The following is a 16,299-nucleotide window of genomic DNA, read 5'->3' as shown; positions in this document are numbered from 1 at the left end:
ACGTAGCACTTGGCTATAATGATTCATATTCTATTTTAACGACCATTTACATATTTTTGTTACCTATAATAAATAAAACAGTGTATATTCATTGCACATATAATTATGTAACAGAAAATATAATGTGGCTGTATATATTATTATTAGAACTTGTTCCTACTATTGGCAAAACTCTAAGCAACACATTGCATGCTAATTCATTTCCTTGATGCAAGTTCCATTGATTTTTTTCTAGTTTAGTATTTATTTGTAGTCATTTTGAACTTTCCAATAGCCAGAGATCTCTGAATAGTTAACAAGTACTATAAAATAACACAGGGTTTAATTGTCATTGGGGTAACAGTACAGAACACAGCAGAACCGTAATAAATCCAAGATCAAAGAAAAAAGAAACAGCTTATAGAACTAAACACATTCTTAAAATGCCTGGGAGGATGTTAAGGTATTCCCTGGAGCCCAAAAGAGTATAATATAGCCTTCAAGAGAGCCTCTCAGGAAAAGACATTTGAAGAGCCTCAAATGATATATTTTAAAAAGTAGTTACAAAGTAAAAGTAATGATTATAATTACCCTTTTCCAAAAGCATTTAAAAACCATTCTTCAATTTCTAATTTCTTAAAAATAACTAAAGAGATACACTTAATTAAAGATGGGACCTGGTGCCTTTGAAGTATTTAAGCTTTTAGAGAAATATACTCTGTTTAAATAATTATATATATAACATTTTAATATTTATTTTTTACTAGAATGAGTAATTCTAATATTTGTTAACCTGATAGCTTTTTTTTCATTTTAACAATGTTGTTTTTTTGTAATTTTTTATAGCTTCATCGTATAATGCAGTTGAGTATGGTTATGTCTGAGCTGCTTGAGAATGGTTCTTCTGTTCTTGTTTGTCTAGAAGATGGCTGGGACATCACAGCACAGGTCAGCTACTGTGGCTTGTAATATAAAATAGTTAAGGAAGTAAGATTGATCCAATATTGCACAGCAGATAGGGCGGGGGTTACAGAGGGAGAAAAATGTTTATAAGTATATAAAATGTAAATATTGGTTTTACAACTCATAAGGTAACCTGCCTGAGCAACTGAAGGCATCTTGGTTAAAGCTGCATAAGAAAATCATAGCCAACTATAGAAATGCATGTGTCTGAGATAAATAAAACTTTTTGCAGGCTGATGTTCCTCCTTCCTCTTTAGAATACATTTAACCAGGTACTATATTCATATGTGAAAGGTATTCTTGCCTTATTATTATGTTAAGCCAATTTAAAATCCTAGCATTAAAACAATCTTCCAAGAATGTTGATTCTAGAAAGTAAAATCACAAAAAATTAAGGTTACCAAACAGTCTGTATTTTAATACTTATTCCAAAACTACAAACATCTGATTTATTTTATATTTTATCTTTCAGTTAAAAGTTTTCAACTTGCAATGAAATGGTTACATAAAAAAATTTAAACACAGCAGAAAAAAGCATTAAGTAAAACTCAAAAGAAGCTGTAATAAAAACAGTTCAAAACCGGACAATATATTACATTATTTCAGTCATCCTCACCTCTCTCAATTATTTACTATTGTGACTGGCCATGTCATGGGAGAACGAAGCATATTCCACTTAAAACAAGGTCACTGCACATACAGATCACTACAGTTCAGTATTTCCCGCCTCTGAAAGACATAAATGCCAAACTATGCCATGCTGGGTTTGATACAAACTTTGCAATCAGGAATGAAAATTAGAGTAAATGTGTAGGGGAAGGCTATGTAAATTAGAGTAAATGTGTAGGGGAAGGCTATCCTATTCAGCTGTATTCTCCTGTTCAATGCCTAAGAAAATATGCTGGTGAACTACTTTATCCTAAATGCATTGTATTGGCTGTTAAAATACAAATGTAATTGTATTGTCTAGGTGGTGTCCCTTGTGCAGTTACTCAGTGATCCATTCTATCGAACACTCGAAGGCTTCCGAATGTTGGTTGAAAAAGAATGGCTATCCTTTGGCCATAAGTTCAGCCAGCGCAGCAATTTGACACTCAATTGTCAAGGGAGTGGGTTTGCTCCAATCTTCTTGCAGTTTTTGGATTGCGTTCATCAGGTATGTATAGCCTATTATATTACTATAATGTATATGGATGCAAAAGCATAAACAGAAAGAAAAATATTTTTATGATCCCAAAAATACATGAAACTAGTACAACACAAAGGATGGTAACAAAAACCTTTTCTGCAAAAGATGGCGTTTTAGTTCTAGGCAAAAAAAGTAATATTGGCATTTCTTCAGTACATCTCAGATAACAGAGAAAGCGACTCCAAAATTGTCCAGTAGAAACAATGCAGAATACATATTCTTACCTCTAGGCTCTCACTTTAGAAGCATTTTGGAGAAAGTGAGGCACAAGAGCATTCTGTCCCTCTCTTGCTTATTATTTCTGTACCCAAACACTCCTGCCTTTCACTCAGGCTGCTTCCATATGCCAAATATCTTAGAATAATAGGGTTGGAGTAGTGGCATGCACAGACTGCCTGTTCTAGAAAACCTGCTATTATTTGTGAAATTGTGCATGGAAAAACTTTGTACGCATGTAGAGATAATGGATATTTAGCTATATGTCTGTGTCAGCACAAAGAAAAATGTTTCTGCTATACCTCCCCCCAACTCGGAGGACATGTAGATTCCACTGGTCACTTTGACAATGAGGATAATTAGAGCTGAGCTGCCTGTGAACATAAAGTTACTGTTTCCCAGAATTATTAAACCCTTTGATCAGCTTGCAGGACTGAACTAGAGCTGCATTGCAATCTGACCTACATAGAACACTGTTTCCATGAACTAATGTTCTATATTTATCTGTATGCCTGGCATGTAATATTCTGATTATGAAAATCTCTTCCTCACTAATTTTGGATTTGCGGTACAAATTCGCAAGAGTACTATATTCAAACAATCAGGAACAAACAAGTAAAAATGTAATGATATGTCTCATCTATCAGGTTGGGTGGGACCAGTGGATGCTAAGGAAAACACTCATCCTTGTTTCAACTGGAGAGAACATATGAAGCAGTATTTCTTAAATTAGAACGGCATCATTATCCAAAAAGCCATTGTTTATGCCAATATCTCCAGGTGTCAGCTGACTTATTAATATGAATCATTCTTTCCCAATAGCAACATCTGGTGGATCTTCCAGTTGTTTCTAGGAAGGCAGAGTGGTAACAATGATGTCAGGCTGTGAAACATCCATTATTTTCTCTAGAAGCATACCTCTGTTTAGGGCAAAGGTGGGCAACTCCATAAGCCACACTGGCTGACCAAAATGCCAAAAAGCAAAAGCACAAGTCTCTACCCACTTTTGGTTTTTAAATTTGGGTTTTTTAATGTTAAATAGAGCAGTGGTGTATGGGACGTATTTAAAAGTCTTCCAAGTAAAGAAGAAGTCTTCCACACTAAAGACCTAGGAGTAAACTTAGTAGTGAGATGATACAATGAGAGGTTCTTTCATGGATAAAGAACTATTTTAAAAGAAAAACAGGTACATGTTGGGACAAAAAAAAACCCTTCACTAATACACTGATGGGGTCTAAGCTGGCAGCAAGTGACCACAATTGCAATTGCAGTTGTGACAGCTAGCTCAATAAAAATCATGGCTCAGGGAGCAGCTGCAGTTCAAAATGTAAAATTTATGTTGGACATAATTAGAAAATGAGTTGAGAATTAAAGTGTCATTATCAACTTTCCACAATACAAATTTGTCATAGGATCACATCTGGAATATTGTATAGTTTTCTTGTAAATGCATTTAGCAAGAATATTTCAGGGCTGGAAAACATGCAGAAAATGGAAGGTCTGAATCATTACCCCTTTTTCATATTCCTTAATTCTCAGTTGGGCTTAGGATCTGTTTTCAATCATCTCATTCTCAACACATGGATGTACATCTTGAATAAACAGAATCAGATGTTATTTAACCACTAATGATTTTACCTAATTAGCAGAAACGATAACAGTTGTGATGGAGATTAATGAAAACAAGATGTAGCCTCCTTGCTGTATTCTTCTGTTTCCTTGTAGCAGAAGGAAAATGTATGTTTTGTGGGAGATCTTTATACATCTATTCCCATAAAAGTTTAGGGGAAAGCTATTTTCATCTTCTACTCAGTTATGTAATCAATTCAATTCTTTATAAATTGTCAGTGTTTTAGTATCATAAACTATACTACAATAATATTTTAACAAAATAGAAAATTAAATGGAAACATTTACATTCAGCTTGGTGAGAATTGTAAATAACATGTGGTTGGGCAGTGAAGAAATCTTTTAAAATATAACAGATATTCTTGTGATTATTAGTACTTCATTTGTACCCAACATCAATTTTTGTTCAGCCATGATATTGTTTTTATGATGTTGCCTAATTCTGATGTTTTTTATTGATTTATTGTTGTTTGTATTTTATTGTGCTTGTTTTAACCTGTAATTCTTGGGCTTATCGCTTTGTAAGCCATCCTGACTCCCTTCGAGAGATGGAAACAGGGTATAAAAAAAAAGTTATTGTTGTTACTTGGCTAGTGATGAACACACAAGGGCCTAACAAGTTCACAGTAATACAATAAATAACGATAAAACACTGGTCTTAAAAAAATGGCAGTCAATTTTTAAAGTGGAATTATAGTTAACTCCCAAATTTGAACTTCAAATATATATGCAATTCTGTGGTCATGTCTGATTGCTCTAATATTGATATTATCCTATTTTGATCAATATAGCAATTCTGTGGGCAGATTTGATTCATCTACTATAGCAACACTGTAATACTACATTGGAGATAACTCTTGTTTTACTCTAACAATGGCTATAGTAAAACAACTTTTGTGCAGTGTAGAAGTGATATCTTGCAGGAGTGTCTAATTGAATGAGGAAAGACACAATAATACATTTAAGTATTTTATATTTCTCATAAAAGTATTCTAGCAAACATTTCTATTCTCGGTGTTTCAGGTTCACAACCAGTATCCAACAGAGTTTGAATTCAATCAGTATTACTTGAAGTTCTTAGCATTTCACTATGTTTCCAATCGATTTAAAACATTCCTGCTGGACTCAGACTACGAAAGACTAGAACATGGTAGGCTCCCCATTGATGTTGATTTCATTTCTAATTTATTTTTATTTTAAAGCATTGCATAAAACTAACTTTCTTGTGTGGAAATGCTGCACTGTAACTTGGTATTGCAGTGGTAAAAATTATGCCAGTCACTCTTTGAAATACTGAAATTACTTCCATCTTGATGCACTTTAGCTATTCCCGATATCACTTAATGGTTCCTGACAAGTAGTTTCTATTCCTAGTGAGTAGGTGCTCCCAGACAAAGCTATTATTGTGCAACTTAACTGGTTAATTCATGGAAATTACAGGAGGTCCAGACTGTTTTCAAACAATGTCGCCTATGTTTTTGCACAACATTTTACTTATTTTTTCTTTGTAATGGATAAAAAGGCAGAATAGCTGAAAAGTTCATTCCAGTTATAAGCAGTAGGAGTACTCTTATCAAGTACCATAGGACCAATCCCCCTTGAAAGCTCTTTTTTCATGCTTGCTTCCCCCAATTCAACCATTTATTAGCCAGTGGAGGACAGAGAGCAGTGAAGTTGCATCCTCTAGGCCAGAGGTCCATATGGGCCGCCAAGGTCATTTACCCGCCCCTCACCCTAAACTTTTGCTTTAGAGTCGCCTTACATCTGAAATAACTTAAAGGCACATAGCAGCAACAATCCTAATTAACTTGACTATCTCATCAGCCAAAAGCAGGTCCCACACTTCTCACTGAAATACTGGTAAGTTTATGTTAAAATTGCTCTTCATTTTAAATATTGTATTGTCCTTTAATGTTTTTTGGCACAACAAATAAACTATGTGCAGTGTGCATAGAAATCCATTCATGATTTTTTTCAAACTATAGTCCATCCACCCCCCCAAACAGTCTGAGGGACCACAAACTTGCCCTCTGTTTAAAAGTTTGAGGACCCCTGCTCTAACCTCTCCCAGAAGTCGTCTTGAAGTCCCCGAGGATGTCACAGAGCTAAAGGCACATGGACACTTCCCTGCTGCTGATCCCTCCACCTTTCTAACAACCAGTAAATGGCTTTTGGCAGAGGAGGGAGGACAAGCATGAAAAAGGTTGGCTTTAAGGGAGGAGAAAGGGGAGGTGAAGTGTAGTTCTGCTGGAGAGAACTATACACCTTGTCTCTCAGTGCAGGATTTCAACCATTATCCTCAAATTGTGGTCACTTGCCGTGGCAGGTTTTTTTTTTTTTAGAGAAAAAAAAACTATCCCAGAAATTATGCTTGCTATTAGGGTTCTTTTTTTCTTTCTTATTTTTTTTTTTTTGAACCTTGGATTGGGCCAAAACGAACATGATCCATTTGTCCAGATTGCTGCAAACTTCAGAATATCCCAACAGGTTAAGTGCAAAAAACTCAGGATACTTACTGGAAGATTGCCAGCACTAAATTAAGAGTGAATATTTTCTTTTTAAATTTGTACAGATAAAGAATATTCCATGCAGTTTTGTAGTGAGTCATAATATGATAACGTAGAAATGAAGTGTTCTGGTTGCTTTCATCAAAAGGAAGTTGACATTTCTTCCATGGTGGAAATATTGGAATTCTCTGGGATTAAGAAATATCACACATTAAAATGGTTTTACTTTCATTCAATCATCTGTCTTTTCGGCTCAGAGTCTTTGAGCAAAATGCATTTGAGCCAGGGCAATTTCTTATTCTGCACTATATTGGAATTCTCATTGGGACAGAAAATATATACAACTCATACAATATAAGTTGTTTTTTATGCTAGCACATGAGGCTTCAATTCACCATATTTTCTGTCTTCTGAACCAAGTGTAGTTTTCTAGCTCTTACACCCATAGTGTCCTCAAATTGGTTTCATATTGCAAATACTATTTTATTCAACTTTTTCTTTCCTTTTTCTTTAGGAACACTGTTTGAAGATAAAGGAGAGAAGCATGGTAAAAAAGGAATTTGTATGTGGGAATGCATTGATAAAATACACAAAAGGAGTCCCGTTTTCTTCAATTACCTCTACACACCAGTTGAAACAGAGGTATTACGATTAAATTTAGCATTTTTGTAACTCTGGTATCTGAATATAGTTTGCCATTAATAGAATTAATTTTTATTTGTTTTAGACTCTTGAGTAATGAGGCAAATGTTTATTATTTATTTATTTATTATTTACACTACTTCTATTCCCACCTTTCTCAAACTCGGAGGTGACTCAAGGCAGCTTACAACCGGCAGCCATTCAATGCCATAACAATATAAAGTGTATAACTTAAGCATTTAAAACGAGATTATAAAATCATACAATTTATCTATCTTAAAATCATCTCCATAGTTCAATACGTCCAGCAAGTTTTCTTCTTTGTTAGTTATATGTTTATTCTGTTATTTTTCCCCTGAGCTTCATGTGAAATACATGGCACTCTTTTTCTATTTTTCATCCCCACAATAACCCTGTGAAGTAAAAGTAAGATTGAAAGAGTATGATTGGCCCAAGATCACCCTGAAAATTATATGTCTGAATAGTGACTGAGCTGGGGAATCCCATGTCCCAGTCCAAGAAAATCCTTATGCTACAAAGTGTGATGAGTTCCAAAGGCAGTGTTAATGTTTAAAGTAATGCTCATGTATACCCTTCGGCAAAAAAAAAAAAGTTTGCCAAAAAAAGAGTTTGCTTATGCAGCATGCTTATTACTGCCCCCCCCCCTTTTAGTTCTGCAGTATACCTTTCTTTCTTTGTTTTTGGCTAGGAAAATTGTTTCTCTCTCTCATTTGTTTAAACATACTAATATAATTGGAATATCTGAAAAGGTAACAAAACACTTGATACAATCAGGACATTGGCTTAATTAGAACTGCTGGGAGTTCATCCTAGTCTAACCACTGGAAAAACATAGCTGTGCTCTCCCAGTAGAAAGAGGCATGCTTGGCAACGTGCAGAGAGCTGAGACCACAATGGAGTAAAGCCAGTGACCAAACCACATGAAAGGATCTTTTGTGTGCCCAAAAACAAAAATATCCATAAAACTGTCCTTAATTTTTATAGGATATGTTTTGGTGGGATTTCTGAGTATATAAATGCCACATTGACTTTAATGTGGTAACCTCACATATTTCTACCATTCTGTGTCTGTTCCATTATTTCAAAAGCCATTCTGAGTAGGGCCACTAGTGTTCTTATTTCATGCAAAACTGCATGTGTCTGCTAGACAATTATAGTGCAAAGGAAAGAAAAATAAGAAAATATTTCCCAAACCATAACTGAAATGCACACAGACCTTACTTAAAAATATATAGAAAAGTTTAAAAGTCAGACTGATTACTTTTCGGAATGTAACGGAATTAAATGTTTGAACTGGCTTGCAATTTAGGCAACTTGCCATAACAATTCAGAAAACAGCATGACTTTTGTAATTTGCAGGCATCCTTTTCACAGGTATTAAAACCAAATGTAAACATATCCAGTCTTAAAAAATGGGATTACTACACAGAAGAGACCTTGGCCACAGGCCCTCCCTATGACTGGGCCATGATAATTTCTAAATGTAGCACCTTGGATGAACCTGACCAGAGGGATGAGTCATCTTCCCACAGTAAGAGGAAAATTGTTTGGCCGTGCTATGATGACATTAACAAAGTGCAGCCTGATGCCATCACCAGCCTATTAAATGTAAGTATACATAATTTACATAGCTATTCAACATTTGTCTACTTTTTAAAAATGTTTTAGCAGTGAAAAAAATGAAGCTATCATTTATTAAGGCTTAGGTGGGGATGGAGTTGAAGATTTAAGAAGACAGCAATATAAAAATCCTTATAATAATAATAATAATAATAATAATAATAATAACAACTATTTTTATACCCTGTCTCCATCTCCCCAAAGGGACTCAGGGCAGCTTACATGGGGCCAGGCCTAACAATACAGTTAAAACATAACACATTAAAATGCAAAGCAATAGTATAAAACAAAACAAAATAAGAGCAACAACATTATAACAAAATATAAAACATTGGTTGTTGATCTAACCAACAACCAATAGCAGAGTTCAATGTCTTGTCACGGGTGGACGAACTGGTGCCACAACATTTCAGAGGATAGGGCTAGTGAGTAAAGTACATAGGTCATATAACGGCAGCAAGGACAAGAGCAATATAAAATGGGTCATTATTTATTTATTTATTTCACAGTTTTGTATACCGAGCTTCTCAACCTCGTCGAGGGACTCAGCTCGGTTTACAGCCATAAAAACATATACATTCATTAAAATATCATATATCACAAATTACAAAACAACTTTAAAAACACTAAATATAAAACTACAATGGTTAGTCGTCCTAATAAGATGGATCTATATCCACTTCCATCCAGAGTCCTATGGTGTTGTCTCATTCCTCGAAGGCCTGACTCCACAGCCACGTCTTCAACCATTTCCTAAATGTTAGGATGGATGGGGCGGTTCTGGCCTCCAGAGGGAGAGAGTTCCAGAGTCATGGGGCCACCACTGAGAAGGCCCTGTCCCTCGTCCCCACCAGCCGCGCTTGCGAGGCTGGTGGGACCGAGAGCAAGGCCTCTCCAGATGATCTTAGTAATCTTGGTGGTTCGTAGGGGAGAATACGTTCAGAGAGGTAAACAGGGCCGGAGTCGTTTAGGGCTTTATAGGTCAACACCAGCACTTTGAATTGTGCTCGGAAGCTAATTGGCAGCCAGTGGAGCTGGCGTAACAGCGGAGTGGTGTGCTCCCTGTACACAGCCCCCGTTAGTAATTTGGCTGCCGCGCGTTGGACTTGCTGCAGCTTTCGGGCAGTCTTCAAAGGCAACCCCACGTAGAGAGTGTTGCAGTAATCTAAGCGGGATGTAACCAAAGCATGTACTACCGTGGCCAAGTCAGCCCTCCCAAGGTACGGACGCAGCTGGCGCACAAGTTTTAATTGTGCGAAAGCTCCCCTGACCACCGCTGAGACCTGGGGTTCCAGACTCAGCGATGAATCCAGGAGAACTCCCAGACTGCGTACCTGAGCTTTTAGGGGGAGTGTGACCCCGTCCAGCACAGGCTGTAACCCCGTACCCTGTTCGGTCTTACGACTGACCTGGAGTACCTCTGTCTTGTCTGGATTTAGTTTCAATCTGTTGTCCCTCATCCAGTCCGAGACAGCGGCCAAGCACCGGTTCATGACCTGAACAGCCTCCTTAGTGGTAGGTGGAAAAGAGTGATAGAGTTGGACATCATCTGCGTACAGATGACATCGCACCCCAAAACTCCGGATGATCTCTCCCAGCGGCTTCATGTAAATGTTAAACAACATAGGGGACAGTATTGAGCCCTGCGGGACTCCACAGTGCAATGGCCGAGGAGTCGAGCAGGAGTGACACCCTAGTGACACCTTCTGGGAGCGACCCTCAAGAAAGGACCGGAGCCACTGCAAGGCAGTACTCCCGAGACCCATTCCCGCGAGGCGTCCCAGAAGGATACCGTGGTTGACGGTATCGAAGGCCGAAGAGAGGTCCAGTAGAACCAACAGGGACACACTCCCCCTGTCCAGTTCCCGGCGCAGATCATCAACTAAGGCGACCAAGGCTGTCTCAGTACCATGTCCCGGCCTAAAGCCCGACTGTGCCGGATCTAGATAGTCCGTGTCCACCAGGAATTCCCGGAGTTGCGAGGCCACCACACGTTCCAAGACTTTGCCCAAGTAGGGGAGATTGGAAACTGGCCGAAAGTTGACGAATTGAGTGGGGTCTAGTGATGGTTTTTTCAACAGCGGTTTAATTGCAGCTTGTTTTAGGCTGGCTGGAATCTTGCCTTCCCGAAGGGAGGCATTAACCACCACCTTTACCCACTCTGCCAAACCCCCTCTGGCTTCTTTTACCAGCCAGGAAGGGCAGGGGTCTAGGATGCATGTGGTAGGTCTTGCCTCTCCCAGAACCCTGATGACCTTGTCGAGTTGAACAGATTGAAACGAATCCAACAAAACTGGACAAGCAGATGCTTGAGTTACATCCTCAGAGACCGCAGTTAATTATAGCTTTGGATACAACACAATAGTAAGATGCAAGGGCAGGGATTTTGGGTCCTAGCTGGGGCCAGTTCTCTAGGGATTGTCTCGTCAAAAAAACAGCAGAACATCCACGTCTTTAGATCTTAAGACATGAGGGGTGTTTGACTGTCCTGTTATTTTACACATCTCCAAATGATTGCCTCTTAGAGTTTAGCTATCACTAGTCACCACACATTCCATATGTATTTATTCCCCCACCTATACATACACTTTGCATAAGGTTTTTCTTGCTGTCAGGTGTGACAAAGTTTAAGGCTTTTGTTCTTTAAGAAAAAAAATCCCCAACTAGAATAGAAGTGGTCTTTCATTCCGAATTGAAAACTACTACTTTTAAAAATTAAGCTTCCACATCTTTTCCTAAGATTGATGTACACATTACATTTGAAGTGTTACTATTTTTCTAGAGTTTTTGAAATTCAGTGCATGCTTTACAGGAGCTGTTAGTTGCACTATGGTCTGATTAACTATGACATTTCTAATTTGGTTTATTTGGAATCAATTTAGGAAAGGGACAGGTAATCTTTGGTTGCACTGTCAATATGCATAGGCATGCAGCTGTTATCATTAAGACCCGTATTTGCTAAGCAAATGTGAGCAGCGGTATACCATGATTTACATACACGCTGTCTTCCAAAGAAATATCATTGTCAAGAGCAATGAATATAGAAAATGTGGAGTATTTGTTTTCAACTTTTTCCGCTGGAGTACAAGAAGCTATTTTTTTCATTTAATGGTGCTTTAAAACAAGGAGAAATATAGTAACTGTTAGAATTTTGTAGATGCTTCTGTACCTAAGAATCATAAGCTTACAATAATGTTTAGTTATGCCAACTTGCTGCAGAAAATGGATTCTAAACAAGCTAGTAACAACACACTATGTTCTTGGCTTCATATTCTTTTTCTCTTCTTCTGCAATTAAGAGAGAGAACTGTAATTTGCCATAAATAAAATGTGGTTTAAAAGCATAATAGTTACTGGCTCCAACTTGCTGTTCACAACAGTGTCAGAACTCCTAAAATGTCTGACACTTCCCCTTATAACAGGGGGAATTACTTCATCAGGCCTAGGAGCCGATTCCCCCTCTAGCACCAGACAAACCAGGGCTGCCCCTGAGTAACACTGAATCTCAGCAGCAATCAGGGGAAAGAACACTTTGTAAAACAAGCGTGGTCTGGATTTAAATGGGAATTTCCATATTTGCCCCCTGTAATCAGCAACAAGCACTGCAAAGAAGCAAAAAAGCTCTCTTGAGAAGTTTTCTCCTAGAATTCAATAAGATGATTTTCAGTACTGTCTTACGAGCTATGAAACAGTCTTGCGGGCTGCATGTGGGTCATGGGGGACCTGTTTCCATCTCCAGTTTCAGAACATGCAGGTTTGGATTCTAAGTTTCAGCTCTGTGAAAAAAAGGATACTTCTGATGACAGAAGACGAATTGCATTTAGTGAAAATGTATCTGCATGAGCCCCACAGCACTATGTCATCACTTTTGATGTATATACATGTTTACTTTGGTAAAACAAAAAATTGGGTTATCACCTTTTGATGGACTGAAACATGAATTCAGCGGATGACTATAACCCTCTAAATGTCTCAAAAATGTAAGTGGATCATAATAGTGATTTCCCCCTCCTTGTGCAGCTAGTGGCAACATTTCTATTCACTACAAGCTACACCAGATCTAGAAATTAGCAAAACACAGTAAAATTAAAGTGAAAAGTGGTCAAAAAATCAATTCCAATATTGTTGTGAGTAAGGGATGCTTGAGCTTCAGGTTATCCTGTACTAATCCCCCCCCCCCCTCCACAAAGACTACTACTCTTGGCGTCATCTTGGCATCATCTGAAGGCAAGAAACAAGTATTTATACATTTTCTTCCTAAGAGTGGGGGCTCTCTGAGCAATACAAAATTTCCCCTTGAAATCTGCCGGTCACCAACATCCCAGGGAGAAGCGCAACAGAGTTCTTGCGACCCTGGAGAAGGTAGGAAATGGTAGGCCTCATGGCAGTCCCCTTGGCCTTAAGATCCTGCTGATTAATGCCAGATCCATCAATGGTAAGACTGCTGCCATTCAGGACTTGATCCTGGATGAGGGGGCGGATCTGGCTTGCATTACTGAGACCTGGTTGGACGAGCTGGGGGGAGTAAATCTCACTCAGCTGTGCTCACCGGGCTTTGGAGTGTATCAGCAGGCCAGGCTGGGGGGGGGCGGGGAGGAGGGGTCGCAGTTGTCTATCGGCAATCCATCGCCGTGGTCAGATGCTCTGTTCCGCAAGCATCTGGGTTTGAGTGTGTCCACCTGAGGGTGGGGAACCGTGATAGCATGGGGTTTCTGCTGGTGTACCGCTCACCCCGCGACCCAGTAGATTCCCTGACTGAGCTAGCAGAGGTGGTCTCCAATTCGGCCTTGGTCTCCCAGCGCCTGGTTGTGCTGGGAGACTTTAACATTCATGCTGAGACCTCCTTGACTGGTGCAGCTCAAGATTTCATGGCCGCCATGATGACCATGGGGCTATCACAAATTATATCTGGCCCTACCCATCAGGCTGGACACACACTCGACCTAGTTTTTGTGGCGGACAGTGGAATGATCAGAGTGGAAGAACAAAACATCCTTCCTGTGTCATGGTCTGATCACTATCTGATCAGTGTTAGACTTTCTGTGACCCTTAACCTCCGCAGGGGTGGAGGACAAATTACGATGGTCCGCCCCAGGAGACTGATGGATCCGGAGGGACTCCTGAGGAATCTTGGGGTTTTTCCTGCCATGGAGCCTGGCGTTCCTGTCGACGTCTTGGTCTATCTCTACAATAGGGAAATGACCAGGGCGATAGATACGATCGCTCCCGAATGCCCCATCACGTTGCGTCATGACAAGCCGTCTCCCTGGTTCACCGGGGAGCTGGCTGTGATGAAGCATGCGAGGAGGGGGCTAGAGCGCACTTGGAGGAGATCTCGGGACGTGTCTGATCGAGCACGGGCTACAGCCTCTCTTAGGGCGTATACCGTGGCTATACGGGTAGCCAAGGAGTCCTATACGACTACCCATATAGCGTCTGCAGCAAATAGATCATCAGAGTTGTTCCGGGTCGTTGGGGAGCTCCTTCAGCCACCTGTGGTGGAGGAGGTTTTTGACGACCCGGAAACTCGGTGTCGCGATTTCGCACACCACTTTGCAGACAAAGTCGCTCAGATACGCCTTGAGCTCAACTCCAATTTCACCGCAGTGCCAGAGGAGGTGATTGAGGCATCTGCTTGTCCAACTTTGTGGGATTCTTTTAGGCTTGTTCCTCCTGAGACTGTGGAGGAGGTCCTTGGGGCTGTGAGGGCAACCACTTCAGCTCTGGACCCTTGCCCGTCCTGGCTAATTAAATCGGCCAGGGAGGGTTTGGCTGATTGGTTTGGGTTGATCATCAATGCATCATTGGAGCAGGGGTTTTTTCCATCTCTCCTGAAACAAGCTGTGGTTCGTCCACTCCTTAAAAAGGTTTCCCTTGACTCCACGGTGCTGAACAATTTCAGACCGATCTCCAACCTCCCTTTCTTGGGTAAGGTGTTGGAGCGGGTGGTTGCCTCCCAGCTCCAGGGCTTTTTAGATGACATCAACTACCTAGATCAGTCACAGTCTGGTTTCAGGCCTGGTCACGGCACCGAGACAGCCTTGGTCGCCTTGGTGGATGACCTCCGTAGAGAGCTGGACAGGGGGAGTGTGACTCTGTTGGTTCTCTTGGACATCTCAGCGGCCTTCGATACCATCGATCATGGTATCCTTCTGGGACGACTCTCTGGGATGGGTCTCGGGGGCACGGTTTTGTCGTGGCTCCGATCCTTCCTGGAGGGCCGATCCCAGATGGTGAAGCTGGGAGACGCCTGCTCGGACCCCTGGCCTTTGACCTGTGGGGTCCCGCAAGGCTCTGTTCTGTCTCCCATGCTCTTTAACATCTACATGAAACCGCTGGGAGAGGTCATCCGGAGTTTTGGAGCTAGGTGCCACCTCTGTGCAGATGACACACAGCTCTACTACTCCTTTCCACCCAATTCCAAGGAGGCCTCTCGGGTGCTGGACGAGTGCCTGGCCGCTGTGTCTATCTGGATGAGGAGGAACAAGCTGAAGATCAATCCCGACAAGACAGAGGTCCTTCTGGTCGATCGTAAACCTGACCGGGGTATAGGGTGGCAACCTGTGCTGGACAGGGTTACACTCCCTCTGAAGTCACAGATCCGCAGTTTGGGAGTCCTCTTGGATTCAACGCTTACGCTTGAGGCTCAGGCGTCGGCGGTGTCTGGGAGGGCTTTCGCACAACTGAGACTCGTGCGCCAACTGCGACCATACCTCGCGAAGGCGGATCTGGCCGGAGTGGTCCATGCCTTGGTCACCTCCAGATTGGACTACTGCAATGCGCTCTATGTGGGGCTGCCCTTGAAGATGGCTCGGAAGCTCCAACTGGTCCAACGATCAGCAGCCAGGATGCTAACTGGGGCCCCTTACAGAGAGAGGTCAACCCTCCTGTTCAAGGAGCTCCACTGGCTGCCATTTATTTTCCGAGCCCAATTCAAGGTGCAGGTGCTTACCTACAAAGCCCTGAACGGTTTGGGACCAGCCTACCTGAGTGACCGCATTTCTATCTACGAACCCACACGTTCACTTCGGTCATCTGGAGAGGCCCTGCTCGTGATCCCACCAGCGTCGCAAGCGCGCTTGGCGGGGACGCGGGACAGGGCCTTTTCCGTGGTGGCCCCCCGACTCTGGAACACCCTCCCCAAAGACCTTAGACAGGCCCCTACATTGGCTGTCTTCAGAAAGAACTTGAAGACCTGGCTTTTCCTATGCGCCTTCCCAGATTAGGAAATCTCCACTACCAAGTCCCATAAGCACTTTATCAGAACCAATGATTGCTGCACATCGCACTTGCCCTGGAAGCCCTATATACACCTCCTGTCACATCAGCACTTTTAATCTTGTACCCATTGCTCTGGCCCGGCCCAGTTTTATTGTGTTTTGTATATTGTGTCTGTTGTTTATTTTGCTTTATTCTGTTTTTAATTGTTTGATTTGCTTAGATTGTATTGTTGTGTTGTATGTTGAGGCCTCGGCCTGTGTAAGCCGCATCGAATCCTTCGGGAGATGCTAGCGGGGTACAAATAAAGTTTAAT

The 16,299-nt window shown here is 41.0% G+C and overlaps 1 protein-coding gene across 7 annotated transcripts in view; it reads left to right on the top strand.

The window, feature by feature from the left end:
- SBF2 (SET binding factor 2) overlaps positions 1–16,299 on the top strand; it is a 265,755-nt gene that overhangs the window by 238,758 nt on the left and 10,698 nt on the right. For 4 of the 7 annotated variants that reach the window (XM_060767036.2, XM_060767031.2, XM_060767018.2 and 1 more), the window contains 5 exons: positions 826–927; positions 1,913–2,098; positions 5,000–5,126; positions 6,998–7,125; positions 8,506–8,754. In XM_060767036.2, the coding sequence (XP_060623019.2) occupies positions 826–927; positions 1,913–2,098; positions 5,000–5,126; positions 6,998–7,125; positions 8,506–8,754 (792 nt within the window). The remainder of the gene's footprint in view (positions 1–825; positions 928–1,912; positions 2,099–4,999; positions 5,127–6,997; positions 7,126–8,505; positions 8,755–16,299) is intronic. The other 3 variants (XM_060767041.2, XM_060767023.2, XM_060767010.2) reach the window with 1 other exon arrangement.

Source organism: Anolis sagrei, chromosome 1, assembly GCF_037176765.1.
Source record: "Anolis sagrei isolate rAnoSag1 chromosome 1, rAnoSag1.mat, whole genome shotgun sequence".
Taxonomy (NCBI): domain Eukaryota; kingdom Metazoa; phylum Chordata; class Lepidosauria; order Squamata; family Dactyloidae; genus Anolis; species Anolis sagrei.
The sequence above is the reverse complement of the archived record's forward strand: the minus strand, read 5'-3'. Positions and strand labels throughout refer to the sequence as shown.